At 44.6% G+C, this 22,031-nt stretch overlaps 1 protein-coding gene across 2 annotated transcripts in view; it reads left to right on the plus strand.

Annotated features, from left to right (window-relative positions):
* The window catches only part of LOC124138241 (CTP synthase 1-like), a 30,443-nt gene extending 15,293 nt beyond the window's left edge, over positions 1–15,150 (plus strand). For both annotated transcript variants that reach the window (XM_046504796.2, XM_046504795.2), the window contains exons 7-15: positions 4,915–4,995; positions 6,740–7,027; positions 8,021–8,109; positions 9,708–9,802; positions 10,258–10,364; positions 11,856–11,952; positions 12,721–12,776; positions 13,961–14,057; positions 14,846–15,150. In XM_046504796.2, coding sequence (XP_046360752.1) covers positions 4,915–4,995; positions 6,740–7,027; positions 8,021–8,109; positions 9,708–9,802; positions 10,258–10,364; positions 11,856–11,952; positions 12,721–12,776; positions 13,961–14,057; positions 14,846–15,090 — 1,155 coding nt within the window. In that variant the 3' untranslated portion in view covers positions 15,091–15,150. The remainder of the gene's footprint in view (positions 1–4,914; positions 4,996–6,739; positions 7,028–8,020; positions 8,110–9,707; positions 9,803–10,257; positions 10,365–11,855; positions 11,953–12,720; positions 12,777–13,960; positions 14,058–14,845) is intronic.
* The last annotated feature ends 6,881 nt before the right edge of the window (positions 15,151–22,031 follow it).

Here is a 22,031-nt window from a genome sequence, read left to right on the forward strand (position 1 = left end):
GACGACGTCGTTCCTCCTCCTCGGAAGGATCATTTCGCCCCAACTATGACCCTCCATCTCCCGAGATTGATACACACTTGGGCCTTTCACAGGTTGCTGATTGGTTGGCGGACCGTCTGGCCTCCGTCGCTCCCTCCCCGGGCTCCGATGTGGATAAAAAGTTGACGATCTGGTCTAATCCGACTTCTCTACCACCCGACCCAATGCTCACTGACCTGGTTACGGCGTTGGACGAGGACTTCGCTAAGTTGTCCCTCACGCCGTCGTTCAAGGCTCCGCGTTTCCGGCGGGAAGATTTCCCCGTCCACTCCTTCGACGTGGCCGACGGTGCACATATCCTGGACGAGGACTTACATCGAATGACCGGGTCTTCTCAGTCCGTCACCATACGTATGCCGGACTCCCGACTCGCTTTCGTGGAAACGGAACTGCGCCGTACTTTGAAGCCACTATCTACACTTGCTTCATCTGCCAGAGCCATTGACCAGGATCTCGCTGAATCCAATCCTAACAGGATCGACCACTTGCGCACGGTTATGACGTTCCAACTTCGCCAGATCGATCACATGCGCAATCACCTGAGAGCTGCGCTTGCGGAGATCACCACTACTCGACGGTTGGGTTACTTGACTTCCACGGACTGGGATTCCGAATTCAAGCGTTCCTTACTACGACAACCTTGGTCGGGTCCTACCCTTTTTAATGGTGCTATCTCCGCTACCCACACCCGCGTCTCCAGTTTCGCCAGGGATGAAACTGCTCTCAGAGCCTTGGAGCATGTAACACACCAATCAGCGGCCAAGTCCTCCAAAGGCAATTATAAACCACGCCGTTCCTCCCTCAAGGTCGTCTCCAAACATACCTCGCCCTTTCGTGGGACAGGGCGTGGTCGTGGTAGAGCCCGTGGCACTTACCAACCCCGAAGGGATCGTCGCCCCGGCAAGGGGGCCGATTCCACCTCAAAGCGTTGACCGGCGGCACCTCAACGACTGGGACCTCCCACCCCCAGTCGTTCCGGTCACCGACACACCTGTGGGTGGGAGACTAGGCCGGTTTTGGAGAAACTGGTACATACTGGAGGACCCGTTCGTCACCGACATCCTCCGTCAGGGGTACCGGCTCCCATTGTCTGCGCTGCCTCCTCTGACGTCTACTCCGTCAACGGCCGCTTATTCACCCCACCAGCTTCGGCCCCTTCACGACAGCATCCTTTCCCTACTGCAGAAGGAGGCCATAGAGATCGTACACGACCCGGCTCGACACCCAGGATTTTACTCTCCGGTGTTTCTGGTGCCCAAGAAGGGGACCACCAGCTGGCGCATTATACACAATCTCTCCACTTTCAACCGGCTCTACCTGGAACGTCCTCCCTACTTCCGAATGACGACGTTGCGACTGCTCAGGACGAGAATCTCAGCTGGCGATTCCCTGATCAGCCTCGACATCCAGGACGCCTATCTTCATGTCCCCATCCACCCCAACGACCGGCGCTTCCTCAGGTTCCTTTTCAATGGTACCCATTACCAGTGGGCGGTCCTACCATTTGGAATTTCTACGGCCCCGTGGCTTTTCACACGGATCACCCGCCCGGTCGCCGCCTACCTACACCTGAGGAACATCAACTTCGATCCATACATCGACGATTGTCTCCTCAACAATCGGGACTCGGCGTTGCTACTGCGTCACAGGGATTTTACCCTGCGGGTCTTCAATCAGTTGGGTTGGATCGTCAATCAGACCAAGTCGGAGCTGATCCCATCGTTCCGTCTGCAGTTTATCGGGGGCCTGTTTCTCACGGATCTGGACCTCCTTCAAGTCCCCAGAGACAGGTGGTTGAAAATCCTCGCTCATCTCTTCCCTGCCCTTCAACAGGCTCGAACTCTCCGCCAATGGCAGGTTCTATTGGGTCTCCTCACGTCGGCTCAAGACCTGACTGCCAGAGGTCGCCTCCAGCTCTGTCCAATTCAACGGTTTCTCGCACCCTTTATCCGGCAGCAGGATCCGGAGTCCCTCATCGTCCTCCCGATCCACCTCCACCCCTTCCTCCGATGGTGGACGGTGGAATCGAACGTCTGCGGCGGCGTCTCCTTGACCGCGCTACAGCCCTCCCTCCACCTGTTCGTCGACGCATCCAAACAGGGTTGGGGGGCTCATCTGGGGACTCAAACAGTTGCAGGGCTGTGGTCAGGAGATCGACTCTTCTGGCACAGCAACAACCTCGAACTCGAAGCTCTCATACTGGCCGTCTCCCACTGGCAGAGCATTCTCCGGCACGGCCAGTTGGCCATCTCCACGGACAACATCACCGTGGTGTGGTGTCTGAGGAATCAGGGTACTCTCCACTCTCAGTCCCTGCTCAACCAGACCTTCCGATTTTTCGACCTGGTGGACCGTTTAGACTTGCAATTCCTTGTTCAGCACATTCCAGGTTGCCCGAATGTTCTGGCAGACGCTCTGTCCAGGCCGGACAAGGTGGCTCCCACCGAATGGCGACTCCACCCAGAGATCTTCACAGTCCTTTGTCAAACGATCGCCTCTCCAAACATCGATCTGTTCGCCACGTCTCAGAACTGCCAGCTGCCGACTTACATCTCGCCGGTCCCGGATCCGGCCGCTGTAGCAGTCGACGCCTTCAGTGTTCCCTGGGAGGGATTAAGCGCGTACGCTTTTCCGCCTCCGGTTCTCCTTCCCAGGGTTCTTCAAAAGATCCAGGCCACTCGACACTTGACACTGATTTTGGCCGGCCAGAAGTTGGTTTGTCGACCTCCGAAACGTCGCCAGAGACAACCCTCTAGAACTGCCAGCGTGGTCCAACCTTCTGCTTCACCCACACAGTCGGTTGCCCCACCCAAGTCCCGCTCGGTTTCATCTGCACGCCTGGCACATCTGCAAAAAGCCCTAGGAGCCAAGGGCTATTCGACTAGAGCAGCCAAGGCTATTGCTTTCGCCCATCGTCCATCTACACGGGGACTATATGATGATAAATGGTCCTCGTTCCAGGCGTTCTGCTCTGACAAGCATCAGGATCCGATGACGGCATCCCCGCAGTTCCTGGCTGAGTTTCTTCTGTACTTGCGCAGCACGCGTCGATTAAAAGGCTCTACCATCTCCACGTACCTGGTCGCCATTAACTCCGTCCTTGCCATTCCGGACGACCGGAGAATGACGAAAATTCCCGAACTCCAGGCTATGCTGCGCTCGTTTCGTCTCGACGACCAGAAAGCCAAGTTCAGACCGCCTGCGTGGGATCTGAATGTGGTCTTAAAGGCTCTTCGGGAGGCTCCCTTCGAACCACTCCACACGTCTTCCTTTTACGACTTAACGAAGAAGACGGTGTTTCTACTGGCCTTGGCTACTGCCGCCCGGGTTAGTGAGCTCCACGCCCTCGACGTCTCTCGGGTCAGGTTCGAACGCGGGACTCATGGAGCAGTTCATCTTGGGCTGTGCTGGGACTTCATCGCAAAGAATCAACTCCCCGGACAGCCTGATAGATCCTTCACCATCCCTCCACTTTCGTCGATTGTGGGTGCCGATGACGTGGAGGAGCTCTTATTATGCCCAGTTAGGGCCCTGAAGGTTTTCCTGCGACGGTCTAAAGCCTGCCGTAAGTCTAGGAAACGCCTTTTCCTACCGGTCTCCCCTTCGTCGCTGTCGGAGGTCAGCCGGAATACTATCTCCCTGTGGCTCCGGGCGGTCATCCTCCAATCTTATAAAGTCGCCGGATTGGACCCCCCCAAGGCTAACAACCCCCACGAGATTCGGGCGGTCGCGTCTACCATGGCTCTGCACAGTAACTGTTCCCTCAAATCTATCATGGAAGGCTGTTTTTGGCGTTCCGACACCGTTTTCGCCAACCACTACCTCCGTGATGTAGCCTTGGAAGATGTCGCTGGCGTTCATAGCTTTGGTCCCCTGGTGGTAGCTCAACAGGTCACCAACCCCCGACGCCACTGATTCTCCGTTACCCTGAGCGGGGCCCGTCGACCTCTCTGGTGTTTATCACCACAGATTAGAGGGCTCTACTGCGTTCCGCATTCGCTCTTAGGTCAGTGCTAGTTTTGGCATTCCCGCCTCATACTATTTCTGTCACCTATTTCGGGTTCCCTCTTTTGCATCGACTCTCGTTTCCTTTCACAGGAATGGTCGCTGGTGTTCCGGTCATCGCTTGTCCATGCGGTGCGATTTCATCGGACCTTTGTCGAGGGTTTTCTTCTGGCTCACATCTGAAGGTATGCCCACCGGCCGTGCCGTCTGATAAAGATGCAATACGGAGTAATGCAGGATAAGTTAAAAAATTTAGTAAAATCTAAATATTTTTTACATTTGTATACTTATCCTGCATTACGAAGTCTAAGTGCCCCCCCTGCGCTCCGCTTCCTCCCCACGAAGTTTCCGATGTTATGTTAAAGCAGTTATGAGTTTTGACATGACGTCATGTCTTCCGGGTCACGTGCCGACTGTGTGGGAGGGGGCGCTGCTTCCTGGACAGATGGAAACAACTTTCTTCAGCAGCTGGATCTCACACAGTTCGTCTCTCTGTCAAAGACATCAGTAAATGCAATACGGAGTAATGCAGGATAAGTATACAAATGTAAAAAATATTTAGATTTTACTAATTTGTTAAGGCTTTGGTGTCAAGTATTGCTTTCAGGACATAAATGTCAAAACCAATCTGACATCGTTTCTTAATGTGTATTTGTTTTGTCTCATGTCAATTGGAATATTAACGTCCACGAAACAAGTTGAATTGATTGACCTCGGGAAAGTTGGTTATGGTCAGCTCAGTTGTCTAGGGCGCCGCAATTCACTGTGTAGAGTTGTGTCCCTTGGGCATTCTAGAAAACACAAGTTTGCTTGATACACAAGTTTTAGTTATTTCTGCAGTATTCAATGAGATCCTTTTCTTTCCAACAGATTGTTTGTAGGAGTACCAGCCCCCTTGCTAACGAGTCGAGAGAGAAGGTTTCCCTCTTCTGCCATGTGGCGCCAGCACAGGTGGGTGGACATCTCGCACAGCCCAGCCCCCATCACTGGGACAGAGCAGTGCTTAGTATATGTGACATCACAAGTAATACAGGTTGAATACTGACACCACAAGTAATACAGGTTGAATACTGACACCACAATTGCTACTATACGCCTAATGATCTTCAGTAATAACATCACAAAATGCTACCATACACCTTATCTATCTCACACTATGCATTTCTTCCTTCTGTTTTCGATCCTTATGACCGCCTCCATGGTCTAGAGGTAGAGCTTCCGCCCGGAGAACAGTAGGTCTGGCGCTCGATCCCCAGCCATGTCATACCAAAAGACGTTAAAAGATGATACTTGTTGTTACCATGTCTGGCGCTTGGTATTAAGGGGCTAAAACAAGGATTGGTCGGCTCAAAAGTCAATATACTGTGTCTGAGTAGGGTATTCATGTTAATCTGCGACATGGTATCTCAGTGGGTTAGCACTATAAATCGGCATCAGTCCAGACTAGTACAAGCAGCCACACACACACACATGCATGCACGTCGCCATATATCTTGGGTGCGACGTTAAACCCAATTTCACCTCGCCTCACCTACGATACTTATGTGGAAATTTGCTTGATAAAAAATTCCAGCATCTAAAAACATCATGAGTTTTCATGTGACAATACGATACACAATACACTTTTTGTATCGATACAAGACGATACACTTGCTGAAATAATACTTACTACTCTTTTGATGACCCCTGGTGTTTTTGTAAGTCAGAAAGAGCAAATTGTTGTTGTGATTAGCATTTCAAGTTCACAACTAGAAGTAACCACTACAGCCAGCTTTTTCTTTTGAACCTGCCCTGAAATATTGTCAGGAAGTTTCCATGCGATTTGATGTAAATATATGTGTATCACAATATGTATCAGATTGTGATACTTATCATATCATGACCTTGCTGTATCGTTTCACCCCTCGTGACCTTACACAGCATGATCACATGACTACCCCTGCCAGCTGATTTTCATTGTCAGCTCCCTCGGGACTAAACAACCCAAGCTGCATTACCAACTCATCCTTCCAAGTACCCATTCACTGCTTGGTGAACAGTCATATTTAGAACCAAGTCATTTGCCTACGAGACACCACAGCGGTAGAAACTAACATTTTTAGTCCACTAGTTCTCATAATGATAACATATAGCAAAACCTTTAAAAATGGCAAATTTCTACTTGTCCATATGATACCTTAACTATTGGGCAGTTTGGCAAGGACTACAGGACTAGTGCCAATTTCTAACGCTGCACCACATTAAACATGTACTTCAGTGTCGTCAGGACTGAAGCCCCCAAAACTCACATAAGTCAAGCAGCTGAACACTGTCACCCATGCACTCAGTGACCAATGGTACCTCTCTTCGGCTAATCGGTGCCCTGTACACAGAGGATCACGTGCCACCACTATATCCTGTTATACAGTCTGGGGGGCACAGGTGGCCCAGTCGTCTAAGGCGCCGCGATTCACTGTGCAGAGCTGCGTATCCTGGGCACGCCAGAAACCTATGATTGTGGGTTCGAATCCCGGTTCGCCACGACTGTATTTCTAGATTTTCACCGAAGTGGTAAACGTCTGAGACTTGCATCACTTTGGGCTTTCCTCACACATAAAGCTGACACGCCGTGATATAACTGGAATAATGTTAAAAGTGGCGTTAAACCCAACTCACTCACTCACTCACTCTTATGCAGCCTTGTTGCATGTTGCAGGTGATCTGTATACACGATGTGTCGTCCATCTACCGTGTTCCTCTACTGCTGGAGCAGCAGGGTGTCCCTGACTTCTTCATCAACCGGCTCCATCTCCAGGCCCCCAGAGTGCAGTCCCAGCGCCTGCTGTTGCGCTGGAAGGAGCTAGCGGACAGATACGACCGGCTGCTGAAGGAGGTCACAATAGTGTTGGTGGGGAAGTACACGAAGCTGGAGGATTCCTACGCATCTGTTGTCAAGGCTCTCAAACATGCTGCTCTAGCTGCTAGTCACCGACTGGATCTCAAGGTTCGTAACAGCCTGGTAATGTTCCAGGGGTCAAACTGCGATGTACTATTGTGAAGACCCTTGAAGATTTCCGTAGAAAGAGTAGAGTCTTCAGCAACCCATGCTTGCTGTAAAAGGCGACTATGCTTGTCATAAGAGGCGACTAACGGGATCGCGTGGTCAGGCTCGCTGACTTGGTTGATACATGTCATCGTATCCCAATTGCGTGGATCAATGCTCATGATGTCAATCACTGGATTGTCTGGTCCAGACTCGATTATTTACAGACCGCCGTCATATAGCTGGAATATTGTTGAGTGCAGTGTTAAACAACAAACAAATAATTCTAATGTGAAAATGACACGATTAGAATCATAAGGAACTGGTTTATAGATGTTTTCCATGCCATTTTCATTATTGCCTTCACTTTAGCACAAGCATTTCTGTCTTGTGCTGTGACGATGGGGTAGCCTTGTGGTTAAGTGTTTGCTCGTCACTCTGAAGTCCAATGGGTACAATGTGTAAAGCCCATTTCTGGTGTCCCCACGCTGTGATATTGCTTGAATATTGCTAAAAGTGGCGTAAAACCATACTCACTCACTCACAATGTGAGGAGCCCTTTTTCTGGTGTCCCCTGCTGAGATATTGCTGGAATATTGCTAAAACCTAAAAAAGAAAGAAGTGTAAAAGCATACTCACTCTGCCCTCTGCGCCATCTCTGGGGTACATGGCGTGTGTGACTTGAAGGGGAAAGTTTATGCATCCATGATGCATGTGAATTTGAACTAGATGCATGTTGATCGTAATGTGGAAAACATAAACAAAGTGTCATATCTGATTTTGTCAACAAAATTATTATTTTCGAAAGGATTTACTGTTATACAGTATGTGATGGTAAAAGTTTCTTTACATATTTTACAGTTTCATATTTATTTGCAAACTTTTAGGATCTTGTCCATTTTGTATTTACAATACACTTAGTTTACCAAAAGTGTTTTTTCTGGTGGTGTGCAGTATATAGAGGCTGCCCATCTGGAACCAGCCATGCAGCATGACGATGCACAGTGTTACCACCAGGCCTGGAGGGAGCTGGTCGGGGCCAAGTGAGGAACTCAGGTTTTATATTTAAAATGAGGGCAGTGGTTAGCTTAATCACCTGGGCCCTGTTCCACAAAGCGATCTTAATGCTACAACTGTCGTAAGCCTATGTTAAAGTATGCGAGTTACAGTCATCTTAATGCTACAACTGTCATAAGCCTATGTTAATGTATGGGAGTTAACCTCATCTTAACGCTACAACTGTCATAGACCTATGGTAAAGTATGGGAGTTACCATCATCTTAATGCTGCATCTGTCATAAGCCTATGTTAAAGTATGGGAGTTACGATCATCTTAATGCTGCATCTGTCGTAAGCCTATGTTAAAGTATGGGAGTTACGATCATCTTAATGCTGCATCTGTCGTAAGCCTATGTTAAAGTGTGGGAGTTACGATCATCTTAATGCTGCATCTGTCGTAAGCCTATGTTAAAGTGTGGGAGTTACGATCATCTTAATGCTGCATCTGTCGTAAGCCTATGTTAAAGTGTGGGAGTTACGATCATCTTAATGCTGCATCTGTCGTAAGCCTATGTTAAAGTGTGGGAGTTACGATCATCTTAATGCTGCATCTGTCGTAAGCCTATGTTAAAGTATGGGAGTTACGATCATCTTAATGCTGCATCTGTCGTAAGCCTATGTTAAAGTATGGGAGTTACGATCATCTTAATGCTGCATCTGTCGTAAGCCTATGTTAAAGTATGGGAGTTACGATCATCTTAATGCTGCATCTGTCGTAAGCCTATGTTAAAGTATGGGAGTTACGATCATCTTAATGCTACAACTGCTGTAAGCCTATGTTAATGTATGGGAGTTGCAAACATCTTGGCGCTAAGATAGCTTTGTGGAATGGGGTCTTGAGCATTCACTTGCCATTCAGAAGAGCCAGGGGGGCGGTAGGGTAGCCTAGTTGTTAAAGCGTTCGCTTGTCACGCCAGGTTCGATTCCTGACAAGGGTACAATGTGTGAAGCCCATTTCTGGTGTCCCCTGCCGTGATATTGCTGGAATATTGCTAAAAGCAGCGTAAAACCATACTCACTCACTCGGAAGAGCCAGGTTCAATTTCTCACAATTATAGAATGAATGGTTGCAGGATTTATCAGATGTACAATGTAGGCCAATTAAGAATTATTGAAAATGTATCATTTTGTTTTGCAAGATCTGTATGAAGCTCACATCCATAACTACTCTTTAAATTGATAAGTGATTCCAAAGAGATTAGTGGCATGATCTGTCTTAGAATAGGTTCCAAAACCTTAGGATGATGTGATGTCTTCTTCAGTATGACTGTGAACAGAGGCCTATTGGGATGGGTACAGGGATGTGTCTAGGCCTGTTTAGACACCGATATTCGTCCCAAGTTGGAAGCAAATTCAGAAAAAGTCATGTTCTTATCATGTTATAGCAGTTATTAAAAAAGACATTTCAGGTTTCTATCACTAATTTTTACCTTATGTGTGATCGATACTTGTATTGAGAAGTACATAATCGCGATCCACAGGTACATAGTGTATTGTCCTGCTACCAGTTTGTACCCCATAGTGTCCTACTGAGAGTCCCCTGGAACTAGGTAAATCCCTACATGGAATCTGTTTCTTTCAGTGGCATCATCGTCCCTGGAGGCTTCGGTAGTCGCGGCACCGGGGGGATGATCATGGCTGCCAACTGGGCCAGAAAGAAGAAGATCCCTTACCTGGGTACGAGTTGCTGATGTCAGCCATGTGTACTGATGAACACGTTGGTTGGTTGGTTGGTGTTAGTTGGTTGGTTGGTTCCGCACACAGCAATATTCAAGCTATATGACGGCTGTCTGTAAATAATTGAGTCTGGACCAGATAATCAATAGATTGACATCATGATCATCGATGACATGCATCAACCAAGTCAGCGTGCCTGACAACCTCACCCTGTCAGTCGCCTCTTACGACAAGCATAGTCGGAATGGGTTGCTGAAGACCTATTCTAACCCGGATCTTCCCTGGTCACTGATAAATATATACAAAACTCAGAGGGCTCAGGAGTGTTCTGGTATTTCACTTAATTGGGATGGAAGAAGAAACTACAAAGAAACCAAACATTTTTCTGCAATAATCGAAATATGTTTGCTGTGAAGTGTGGTTGCTGGTTGTGCATTATCCCCATGTTTCTACAGGGGTGTGTCTGGGGCTGCAGTGTGCTGTCATAGAGTTCTCCAGGAATGTCATAGGCTGGGAGGATGCTGACTCTACAGAGTTCAATGCAAAAACATCCAATCCTGTGGTAAGTATGGCCACACAAGGGGGACTTTGTTCTTTATATTTGTCCTTTGCTAGTCATGCTTGCTGTGATAATAGGTGGCACAGGTGGCCCAGTTGTCCAAGGTGCCTCGATTTTCTGTGCAGAGTTGCCTGCCTTGGGCAGGCCAGAAACCTATGATTGTGGGTTCGAAACCCATTTCGCCCCGATTATGTTTCTAGGTGTGTCAGCACCATATCCGTGCGCTTGGGTTTCGAAATGGTAACGTCTGAGACCTACATTACTTCGGGCTTTCCTCCCACATTAAGCTGACACGCTGCGATATAACTGTAATACCTACATTTTAAAAACAATTGTTTTCATTGTTTTTGTATGCTATATCTACCTTGCACAATGTACACAAACGTAGACTTTTAAGACTTAAATTCCGTTCTAGTATTTTTCTAACTGATGTTGTCACTCAAGTTTTATATGAAATTATTTTCAAGTATTCCAGAAATCTTTTATAGTGTTTATGCCCTTTGAAATATAAGACTTCACGCAATATTGCTGCAAATTAAGTCCAGCAGTACATATCGTATCATGAACAAAGCATCGCGATATGTATTGTATCGGAGGTGGTCCTATGGTGAAGAAAGCATCGCGATACGTATTGTATCGGAGGTGGTCGTATGGTGAAGAAAGCTCTGGATACGTATTGTATCTGAGGTGGTCGTATGGTGAAGAAAGCATCGCGATATGTATTGTATCGGAGGTGGTTGTATGGTGAAGAAAGCATCGCGATATGTATTGTATCGGAGGTGGTCGTATGGTGAAGAAAGCATCGCGATATGTATTGTATCGGAGGTGGTCGTATGGTGAAGAAAGCATCGCGATATGTATTGTATCGGAGGTGGTCCTATGGTGAAGAAAGCATCGCGATATGTATTGTATCGGTGGTGGTCATGTGGTGAAGAAAGCATCGCGATATGTATTGTATCTGAGGTGGTCGTATGGTGAAGAAAGCATCGCGATATGTATTGTATCGGAGGTGGTCGTATGGTGAAGAAAGCATCGCGATACATATTGTATCTGAGGTGGTCGTATGGTGAAGAAAGCATCGCGATACGTATTGTATCGGAGGTGGTCGTATGGTGAAGAAAGCATCGCGATACGTATTGTATCGGAGGTGGTCGTATGGTGAAGAAATCATCGTGATATGTATTGTATCGGAGGTGGTCGTATGGTGAAGAAAGCATCGCGATATGTATTGTATCGGAGGTGGTCATATGGTGAAGAAAGCATCGCGATATGTATTGTATCGGTGGTGGTCGAATGGTGAAGAAAGCATCGCGATATGTATTGTATCGGAGGTGGTCTTATGGTGAAGAAAGCATCGCCATATGTATTGAATCGGAGGTGGTCATATGGTGAAGAAAGCATCGCGATACGTATTGTATCGGAGGTGGTCGTATGGTGGCATGCCTACTCAGCACTGTATCTCTGGTTATGGAGACCTGTTTGATGACATTGCAGGTGTTCGAGATGCCAGAGCACAACCCGGGCCAGATGGGAGGGACCATGAGACTTGGACAAAGGAAGACTATCTTCACGTCGCAGGACTGTTTACTTAGTAAGTTGGTCTTTTCCCTGCTGCAACCATTGATGCATCATACTCAGATGTGACCAAATGATCCCCATGCACAGGGATTTAGCTAGTCCTGCTCAGAGGCTGATATTTAGCCCAAATGAAATAAAATTGTCCTAATTCATGCAAAAATAGTGTCGTGACTTTGTTGAAGGGATTTGTTTTCCACTGATAGTAAGACAATAAAGGAGGAATAGGCTTCATTTTATATAATTGCATTTAATACCTTTTTTCACAATTTTGCTGCCAAAGGCACTTAATTTGAAATCCCAGATAAATCCCTGCATGTTAGTCCTCAGACACTGAGTTGTCTCCCTTGAGAGAGAGAGAGAGATTTTAGCGAAAAGATAAATTGTCCAGGTAAATGCTTGAAGCTTCAGATTGTTGAAAAGTTGATATGCTGTGATCTAATTGAGATACTCTTCAAAGGGACGTGGAAATAATGTTAATAATGTACATAGAATAAGTCTTCAGCAACCCTTGCTTGCCTTAAGAGGCGACATGCTCGATGAAAGAGGCTACTAACAGGATCGGGTGGTCAGGCTTACTGACTTGGTTGATGCATGTCATCATATCCCAATTGTGTAGATCGATATTCATGATCTCAATCACTGGATTGTCTGGTCCAGATTCAATTTTTCACAGACCGCTGTTACATACCTTGAATATTGCTGAGTACGGCGTTCAACAAATGATATTGTACATAGTCTTTGCAACTTTGCATCAGTTCTTTTATTAACTTGCTAATTTCAGGGAAGTTGTATCATAACAAGGACAGTGTTGATGAGAGACATCGCCATAGATACGAGGTGAGTCCATGACTTCCTGGACAATATTACAATATTACTACACTACATTATGGGACTAATTTTCGTAGAGGGGACTAACGGGATCTGGTGCTCAGGCTCGCTGACGTGGTTAATGCATGTCGTCAAATCTGAATTGCATGGATTGATGCCCATGTTAATCACTGGTCCTGACTTGATTATTTTTCAGACCGTCATCATACAGCTGGAATATTGCTGTGTGCGGCGTTAAACAACAAACAAACAAAACTAATTGGCTGTAGGCCAGTAAGGTTGCCACAAGGCAATTCGTCCACTCTATTGACATCGTGTCCTCCCCATCCTGGATGCAATGTTTAGATCTCCATAACATGTCAACATGGAGGTCACTGCAACTGAGAATGAGTCGAATGAGATCTGCTAACAGTTGTAAGACGTTTATGTCTCAGCCCTCGAAGTGGTGACCATTTTGGTGCAACTTAAATCTATGATTGGCAAACTATATTTATCTACTGCTCGCCCCTTGGCTACCTAAAAGTCAACATAACTGGTGACAATATCTGTTGGCTCCTATAAACTTAGGTTTGGCTCCTCCTAAAATATACAGATTAGGAGCCGTTTGGCTGCCTAACAAAAAAGACGAACTAAGAGTCTGCTAATCCAAATTGTTCTTGTGACTTGAGCCATGTCACGCCCTACACTAAGGTCTCTTTGCTGGTCCTTTTTGTCCCCTGGAATATGACATTATGTTCACTTGAGTTTCATCCTGCTGATGTGAGTTTCACTCTATAATGTACACCCTCCTGTGTTGTAGAGGACCGCCTAACTGGTCTAGTGGTAGAGTGTCCACCAGGAGAGCGGAAGGTCCGGGGTTGGATCCCCAAACACGTTATACCTAAATACGTTAAAAGATGGTACTTGTTGTGACCCTGTCTGGTGCTCGGCATTAGGGGGCTAAAACAAGGACGGGTTGGCTCGGAGTCAGTATACTGTGTCTGAGTGGGGTATTCATGTTAAACTGCAGCATGGTATCTCAGTGGGCTAGCACTATAAATCGGCATCAGTCCGGACTAGTACAAGCAGGGAGACACACATGCTTGCACGTTGCAAGATAAGTGCCACTTGATATGGTAACAAGGAGTGTTCTGGTATTTCGCAAGCACGCACACACAGACATTAAACCCCATTTTACCTCGCCTGTGTTGTAGGTAAACCCCAAAGTGGTAGAAGAACTAGAGAAAAATGGAATGAAGTTTGTGGGACGCAGTGAGGATGGAGAACGCATGGAGATCATGGAACTACAAGGTGAGTGGTAGTTCACAGCTAGCAATTGGAATTCTCAGAGCTGTTAGTGTCTTTGGTGAAACATTAGCGGTGGTTTGACAAGGGAGCTAACTCTGCTAACTTAATCAAAAGTGCAAGGTGGGCCCATATTCGAAACTGAAGCATTTGTTCTCTCATGTGCAAGGGAATACAACTGTATTTTTGTACATGCATTCAACCAGTGGGTATTGCGTAAGTGAATAGGACTTCATTAACTCGTCAGCAGTATTGCTGGTACTTTGACATGTTAACTTTCTTCAGCTGCAACCACTGCTTTTTAAGTGTTGTCAGTATTAGAGCCATTTTGAAATTGCATCTTTTCATTTGATGAAGAAACAAAGTTGTTAAGGCACTAGCATCAACTTTTTAATGTGTATTGAAGTAGCTTCAGTAGTAAAGACTTACATTTCAGATGATCCCTGCTTTGTTTGTGTAAACCATGAATATCCAGGTTAGAATTGGTCTTCAGCAACCCATGCTTGTCATAAGAGGTGACAAACAGGATTTGAAGTTGTGGCATTAAACAACAAACAAATAATAATGTATATAGTCTTATCTGTTTTGGGGTAAATCAATTCATTTATTTATTTGCTGATTTCAGGGAAGTTGTATCATAACACTGGATTGTCTTTTCCAGATGTGATAATTTATGGACCACCGTCATATAGCTGGAATATTGCTGAGTGCCGCTCTAAACAATAAATAAACAAACAAAACTTTGTATGTTTTCATCATTCTCATGGCTTCAGTAGTGAAGTTTTACTTTTCAGATCATCCCTACTTTGTTGGCGTGCAGTATCACCCCGAGTACATCTCCCGACCAATGAAGCCTTCTCCGCCCTACCTGGGGCTCCTCCTGGCTAGCTGCGGACGCCTGCAGTCATTCGCTAATCGTGGCTTCCGACTCTCCCCTAAAATGTCCTATTGTGAAGACGAAGATGAACTGTCCGATGAAGAACTCACCAATATCACATCACAGATGAACAATGACACCTCAAACTCGAGCTCATCCTAGAAGGTGTTCGGTCAAACTGATACAGTTTCATGCATCTTGACACGCTGGAGCAAAGTGGGAAACTCAGTACTATTGGTTGCTGTGAGTCTGGATGTAAAATCACAGTCACGATGACTGTGTCCTGCAGGTGAAATACAGGTTTCTGTGAATCTGTATGTAAGCCAAGGAAGTTAACTAAGTGTAATGGTCCAGTTTCAACCCTTGTCAGACTAGGCTGGAATCTCATGGCTCTGTCGTAGCGCCACCAGTGGCTATTACAAGTTATGTCCCTCCAATTGACCAATCAGATTCCACCTCTCACATTACATGCATTTCCTTCATACAGAATGATGGACCCCAGTCATGATTGACGATCTGATCGATAATCAGGATCTATGTTGTCATTAAATGGGTCTTAGCTTTGGAAGATTTGGAAAATATCTGTTAACGCCCACTTGAAGGTACACATGCTTTGCAGATTCCTGCAATCGACCAAAATGTTGTTAACGAACGGATATTGATTTTGTTTAGCGATTTTTGGATTGGTTTATGTATAGACTTGTTATTCCAGCCAAAGTCGGAAATTCCAGCCTAGTTCGGCAAGGGTGGAAACTGGACTTACATAGTCAGTTGACTCCTTGACACAGGAAGATGGATGTAAGAGTGTTACGATGACTGTTGTACAGGTGAAATTGCAGGTCAAGGACAAATAGCTTTTCTTCTTTTCTTAAATATTGCTTAATTTTAATAAGTGTACCCAATGTGGAATGCAGTGAGGGAAGCTTAAATAGTGATACTGTTATTAGTTTTAACAATGCCCCTCCCTCATGAGGGTTTGGTTTATTTTTAGTCAGTTCCACTACTTTCAATACTTGTAGTGAGGTTTAGTGATTGTAATCTACATGCAGGAGACATCTGCCAATGTAACTATGTTCTCATATAGTGTTGTTCTACCGCTGTTCGCCTGCTGAACACATACAAATAATTCGAGAAGAGACCTGTTTGATCATGTATGAAATGGATTTAAGATTTTGTTTCTTCCAAATCCTTTTTGCTTCCTGAGATTTGTTTTCCATCGGTAGTGTAGATGTTGTGACCGTCAGTGTTTTGATTTACAAATGGAGGAAAGATGGCTCCACATATAATGTTGCATATGCCTTTTCAGACCCGTGAAGAAACGGGATAGAATAGGTCTTCAGCAACCCATCCTTGCCGTAAAAGGCGACTATGCTTGTCGTAAAAGGCGACTAACAGGATCGGGTGGTCAGGCTCGCTGACTTGGTTGATGCATGTCATCGATTCCAATTGCGTGGAACGATGTTCATGATGTAAATCACTGGATTGTCTGGTCCAGACTCGATTATTTACAGACCGCCGTCATGTAGCTGGAATATTGCTGAGTGCGGCGTAAAACAACAAACCAAACCAAAAAGCAAATGCCTGTTCAAAAATAGATTTTATTTCTAATATCGTTAGATGAGGGTGCAAGGTGAGTTTCAGTGGGTAAAGGATTGCTTCCAATAGTATGAGAAGTTTCTAGATACTCAGAGCCAGGAACAAGCGTACATAAGAAGGCATGTATTCCAACATAAAACTTGATGCGTTTATTGTTGGTGGAGTGGGCGAGTTGTGTTAACACCACTTTGAAGAGGACTCCTGCAGCTGTCAAAGCAATGATTATGAAAAGGGTGAATCTTGGATTCGAAACCCATGATTGTAACAGTATGGGGGGGGGGGGTCCACGGGTGGCCCAGTCGTCTAAAGCGCCGCGATTCGCTGTGCAGAGTTGCGTCCCTTGGGCACGCCAGAAACCTATGATTGTGGGTTCAAATCCCGGTTCGCCCCGATTATGTTTCTAGGTTTGTCAGCACCATACCTGTGCTCATGGGTTTCACCGAAGTGGTAAACGTCCGAGACCTGCATCACTTAGGGCTTTCCTCCCACATTAAGCTCACATTCACATGCCGCGATATAACTGGAATGCTGTTAAAAGCAGCATTAAACCCAACTCACTCACTCACTTACATTATAGGGTCATTGTGGGCATAATGGATGCACCTCAGGGATGATGCGACTTGACTGCCTTTACATCTATTGTTGAATTATTTGTTTTTTAATCAGTAATCAGGATAATGAAGGTGCTCAATCTAAAAAAGAAAAGGCTGCAGGAAAATACATACACAGAGAAAGTTCAGGGAATTTTAAATCTTAAGAAATGTAATATCCTGACCTACCCCATTTTTGAACAGTTAAGATGGCATTGCTAATATTTCGAGGGAAATACTACATACCAGTAGGTGATGTTTGCAACAATAGAATTCAGCTCCATACCGAAAGAAAAACAATTCTGGATAAGAGGCGTGACCTCATTTGCATGGTCTGTAAACTTCCACTGCACTTAAGTGATGTCTTCTATTTTCGAACACCTAGTTGGTTTGGTACTTTGGCGGGGTTTCCATGAATGAACAGACGTGTTTTGGCACACCGTTCTGAACATATTTCTTGCAAGTTGGCATTTAAACTCAAACAGTACTTGAAAGTTTGAAATCCTAGTCACAAAATATGAATATTTGTCAAGTGATTATGTTCACACTATTCCATTCTTCCTGTTCATCATGGCACAGGCTCAAATTCTGAATGACGAGGGACTGTTCTGACAGTACAGTACTTCACATGAACCCAATGTTGACTGGTCAAACATGTGCCTCGTTGACATCCCACCTGACAAAATCACTTTCAGTGTGGCTGTTTGAAATTAGGTGTTGTTCGAAAATAGGGTACTTGGCGATATATTGTCATAAAAAGTGAATAGTATAAAAAATATGTATGCTACTAAAAAGAAAGGGAAAGACCACCTGATTCTTTCATATTGCTATTGCTATTGCTATTGCATGGCATGGCATGACATTAAGATTAACTGTAATATAAAACAATCTTGTAGTCTTTAACTTTCTTTTGAGTAGTATATTCTATAGTTCATCTGAAGCTTGTTGAGAATGGTTATGATTGGTGATGTTTGGCCGACTTTGGAAACAAGATCTACCCTTGTTTAAACGTAATGTTAAGTTTATTGACATCTGATAGTAAGCTTCACAAAGGAATAGTTTGGTTTGTCTCAATACATAGATTTTACTGCTGTTATAGTGGATGCTTCCGTTCCAATGGTATCCCCGACACATTGTTGGTATATACCCAGATGTGTATATATTTGTGTTGTTAATGCTCAAGTTATTCCTTTCATATGTGTTCAAGCTATTATACAGTACAAGGACCATCATTTCTCAGTTGTTTTCAGGAAAACAGGAAAAGTCTGTTTCACTTTTAGAAGAAGCTTTGACACACACACACATTCACATGACATGTAGTAATAGCTCTTGCTGAACCATAGAAGAAGTCTTATCATAACTTATAAATCCTTATAAGGATGCTTCTTTGTATATGTGTACATCTGCAGTGCCGTAGCCAGCCGGGGGGCAGGGAGGGCAGTTGCCCCCCTAGATTTTTTATACAAAACAGTTTTATTTGAATCAAGTTGGGGACAAGTAATACTTGTACAAATAATTGCATCCCCTGTCAAAAAAAGTTAACTACGGCTCTGATTTATATGTCATTTTGAAATTGTCTTTTTTGCCTATTTCTGCATTTATTATGAGAATTTATAGAATGTGTTATTTTTTTGCTGCACAACCCACAATAGCTTTGATCGATGCTCATGATGTCAATCACTGGATTGTCTGGTCCAGACTCCATTATTTACAGACCGCCATCATATAGCTGGAATATTGCTGAGTGCAGTGTTAAACAACAAATTAACAAAAAACATGTAGTCTGCAGCTTTAGCCACTAGTCCCTAGCCCTTGTCTACTGAAATTGTGTTTGGTCTAAACACCTCAGCTGTAATAGTACATTTAAAAACACTAATCGTGATTGAAAATGATGCTAAGAGCCAAGTTCTGACCAGTCTCAAACATTTTTGGCACAGACCATGTATCATTTTGAACTGTCATACAATAAACATGTCGTATGATACATATTGTGTTTTGATCTCCGACGTGCAACACAGCTTTAGACTTGAACCTCAAAGTAACACTGGCTGCCCATGAAGATGTACTTTCTGGCCACTTTAATATTAGCCAGTTATGCATATAGAATGTGTTGAATTATTTCTGAAAAGTTCAGGTGAGCTAGAGCCTTGTGGATACTTCTGCATCATAACCCACTGGCAGTTTTGTGTATGAATATATGTGTCTCCTGTCAGATATCATATATCAGTCGACTTCAAAAAGAGAAGTATGACGGTGTCATGTTTAAATTTCTCAAGATTGGACATCTGTTGTGCTTCTGAACAGAAACTTTGCATACAGTGCATTACACTATGAATTTATGAAACAGGATATCTTACATTTCTGTAGGCATAGATCTTAGCATATTTTGTCAATATACTCACTACGTACATGATGTAAGACTTGACAGATATGTCCCAAAATCTTGTTTTCATTGCAAGCATATGAGAATGATTGATAGACAGGGAACCCTGTCAATTTTCATGCCAATGGTCTGTTTTTGATCAAGATCACGGTTCCCTACAACTGTTATTAAATATGTGCATACAGTCAAGTCCCGTTAATCCGACATGATTGGTTGCATATGATTATGTCGGATAAACGAAATTAAGTGGTATCAACGTTCATGATAGAAAAACTACATGATAGATAACAATACAAACACTAATTGTTTATCGTTAAGCAAGTTTATCTCCGCAGCCGTTGTAATATGCAGCTACCAGCTGACTAGTCTCGCATCAAAAGACGGGCTGTGGATTACTGTGTCGGAATAACGAGAGTGATTAATGAGTGATTTAGGTAATTCGTTGCAAATAAGGTGTGTTGGAGTGCGAGACTGTCGGATTAACGAGACTTGGCTGTATATAGATATATGATATACCGGTAGATGTATAATACTGATATAGGGAGAAATTAGTCTCAGTGAGCCTTGTTATTTTGCTTGAAATCTCTTGCTTGAAGCCCCATGTATCAAACATTGTCCAGGTCATTTAAAGTTCAATTATTTCACTTGGCATATACATGTATATACATATTTCTCATTAATTCCCTGAAACTATATAATATAATGCCAACTCATTCCTTGATCAATTTTATTTAGAGGTGATTCCTAAATTTATCTGCACTAAAATGTCCATGTGTTCATATTCTGCTGTGAATGTATTTCTTTTCTGCTAATGTCAATTGTCCTCAACGTGTTGAAAATTTTTATGCCTCAAATAAAACTTTTGATGGTCTGGCGTTGCTTTGGTTATATTTGTAATATACTACTCAAAATCCTGCAATCGATCGAAATCTGCACGACAATTTAGGAACTGGATTTTGATTTCAGTGTGCGACTCTGATTGGATTATGCATAGACTCGTTAGTCCAGCCAAAACTCCATAATTTCATTTAGTGCTTCTCACTAAATGGGTTTATTGAAACCATACTGCACCTCTTTGTTTATCTCCTTACGTCATTTCCTCTTACAATCCCCCGCCACTTATGTCATAATTCTACTTCCTATGATGTCATCAAACTTTCTCTTGCGTCATCACCATCTTCATCACCATCATCCGTTAGTTCTGTCATAGGGTCAAGTTACCTGGCCCGGGCCCAACGCTTTCTGGTAGAGAGCCGGTCTGGCTGGCCTTCCAACTACTTGTGGATGGCTCGCGGTGAGATGGTGTGGCAGGAGCTAATGCCCCTGGTCGAGCGACAGCTAGCCAGGACTGGCCAGCATCCCAGGACCATACTTATACATCTGGGATCAAACGATATTTGTAAGAGGAAGGCCAGCCAGCTGTACCTGGACATTTACCTGGCTATGTTGAGGCTCCACCTGCTAATGGCCCGGACCACCATCCTTTGGTCTGACTTGCTACCAAGGAGGCACTGGCATGGAGCCAATTGCTACGATGCAGTGGAAATTGCTAGGAAAAAGGTCAACAGACGGTTGGGCAACCGTGTCAGGGAGCTTGGGGGGAAGCATATCCAGCATCCCAAGATTTGCGCTGGGGATAGTTCCCTATATATTTGGGATTGAGTCCATCTATCAGTCAAAGGACTCCAAATTTTTACAAGCGCAATCCGCGAAGCCCTATGCCAAATGTAGGTAGTAAGTGAAAGAAAAGTAAGTGACACTTAATTCTTTCGTCTGTGGCTAGTTAGGGGGATCCCTCATGGTTCATGGTCTTCGGTGTGCGCTTAGCACATGCGTGCTGTTGGCGTGGTTCTTGTGGGCTACAAATGTAAATACTTTATCACCAAGTAATCATCAAAATTATCAGGTCCCTGCTCATCAGCGGGAATCTGTTCAGTCCCTCTGCTTCTCAGCGGATGGGAACCTTTAGGCTTAACTTAATTCATGTCTGCTTTTCAGCAGAAACTTAGTATTTTGCTGCTGGCAACATAGTTGCCCATTGCTGCTGCTGGCAACATAGTTGCCCATTGCTGCTGCTGCTGCTGCTGCTGCTTGCTGCTTGCTGGTAACTTAAGTTGCCAAATATAATTCATTATAATAATAGCTTAGGGCAGCCCACAAGTCCTGCCACACCTATGACCTTGAACCCAACATATGCCTTTCTTATTTCTCTTGCCTTGTCAACTTTGACAAGGCAGGTTACTTTGCATGGGGTGTTTCAATCATACCAGCCTAGGGAAGATGTAGCTGGTGGGTATTAATTATTATTATATGTTGTCTTCCAGTGGTGGGTGTTGACATCTTACAATTAGTGTGGCTTATGGACATCTGTCCCCAAAACAAGTTTTGAGCTCACTTTTTTAAACTTAAGGCCACTTGTACAAATCAAGGGTCTGTATTAATAAAATTCTAAATTTTCTTAAGAATATTCTTAACTCGCTAACCGTTTCACTTGTGAGTGTTATAGTCGACAATGTATCATTTGTTCTACTGAC

Source organism: Haliotis rufescens, unplaced genomic scaffold, assembly GCF_023055435.1.
Source record: "Haliotis rufescens isolate VD_foot unplaced genomic scaffold, xgHalRufe1.0.p SCAF_5, whole genome shotgun sequence".
NCBI classification, from domain to species: domain Eukaryota; kingdom Metazoa; phylum Mollusca; class Gastropoda; order Lepetellida; family Haliotidae; genus Haliotis; species Haliotis rufescens.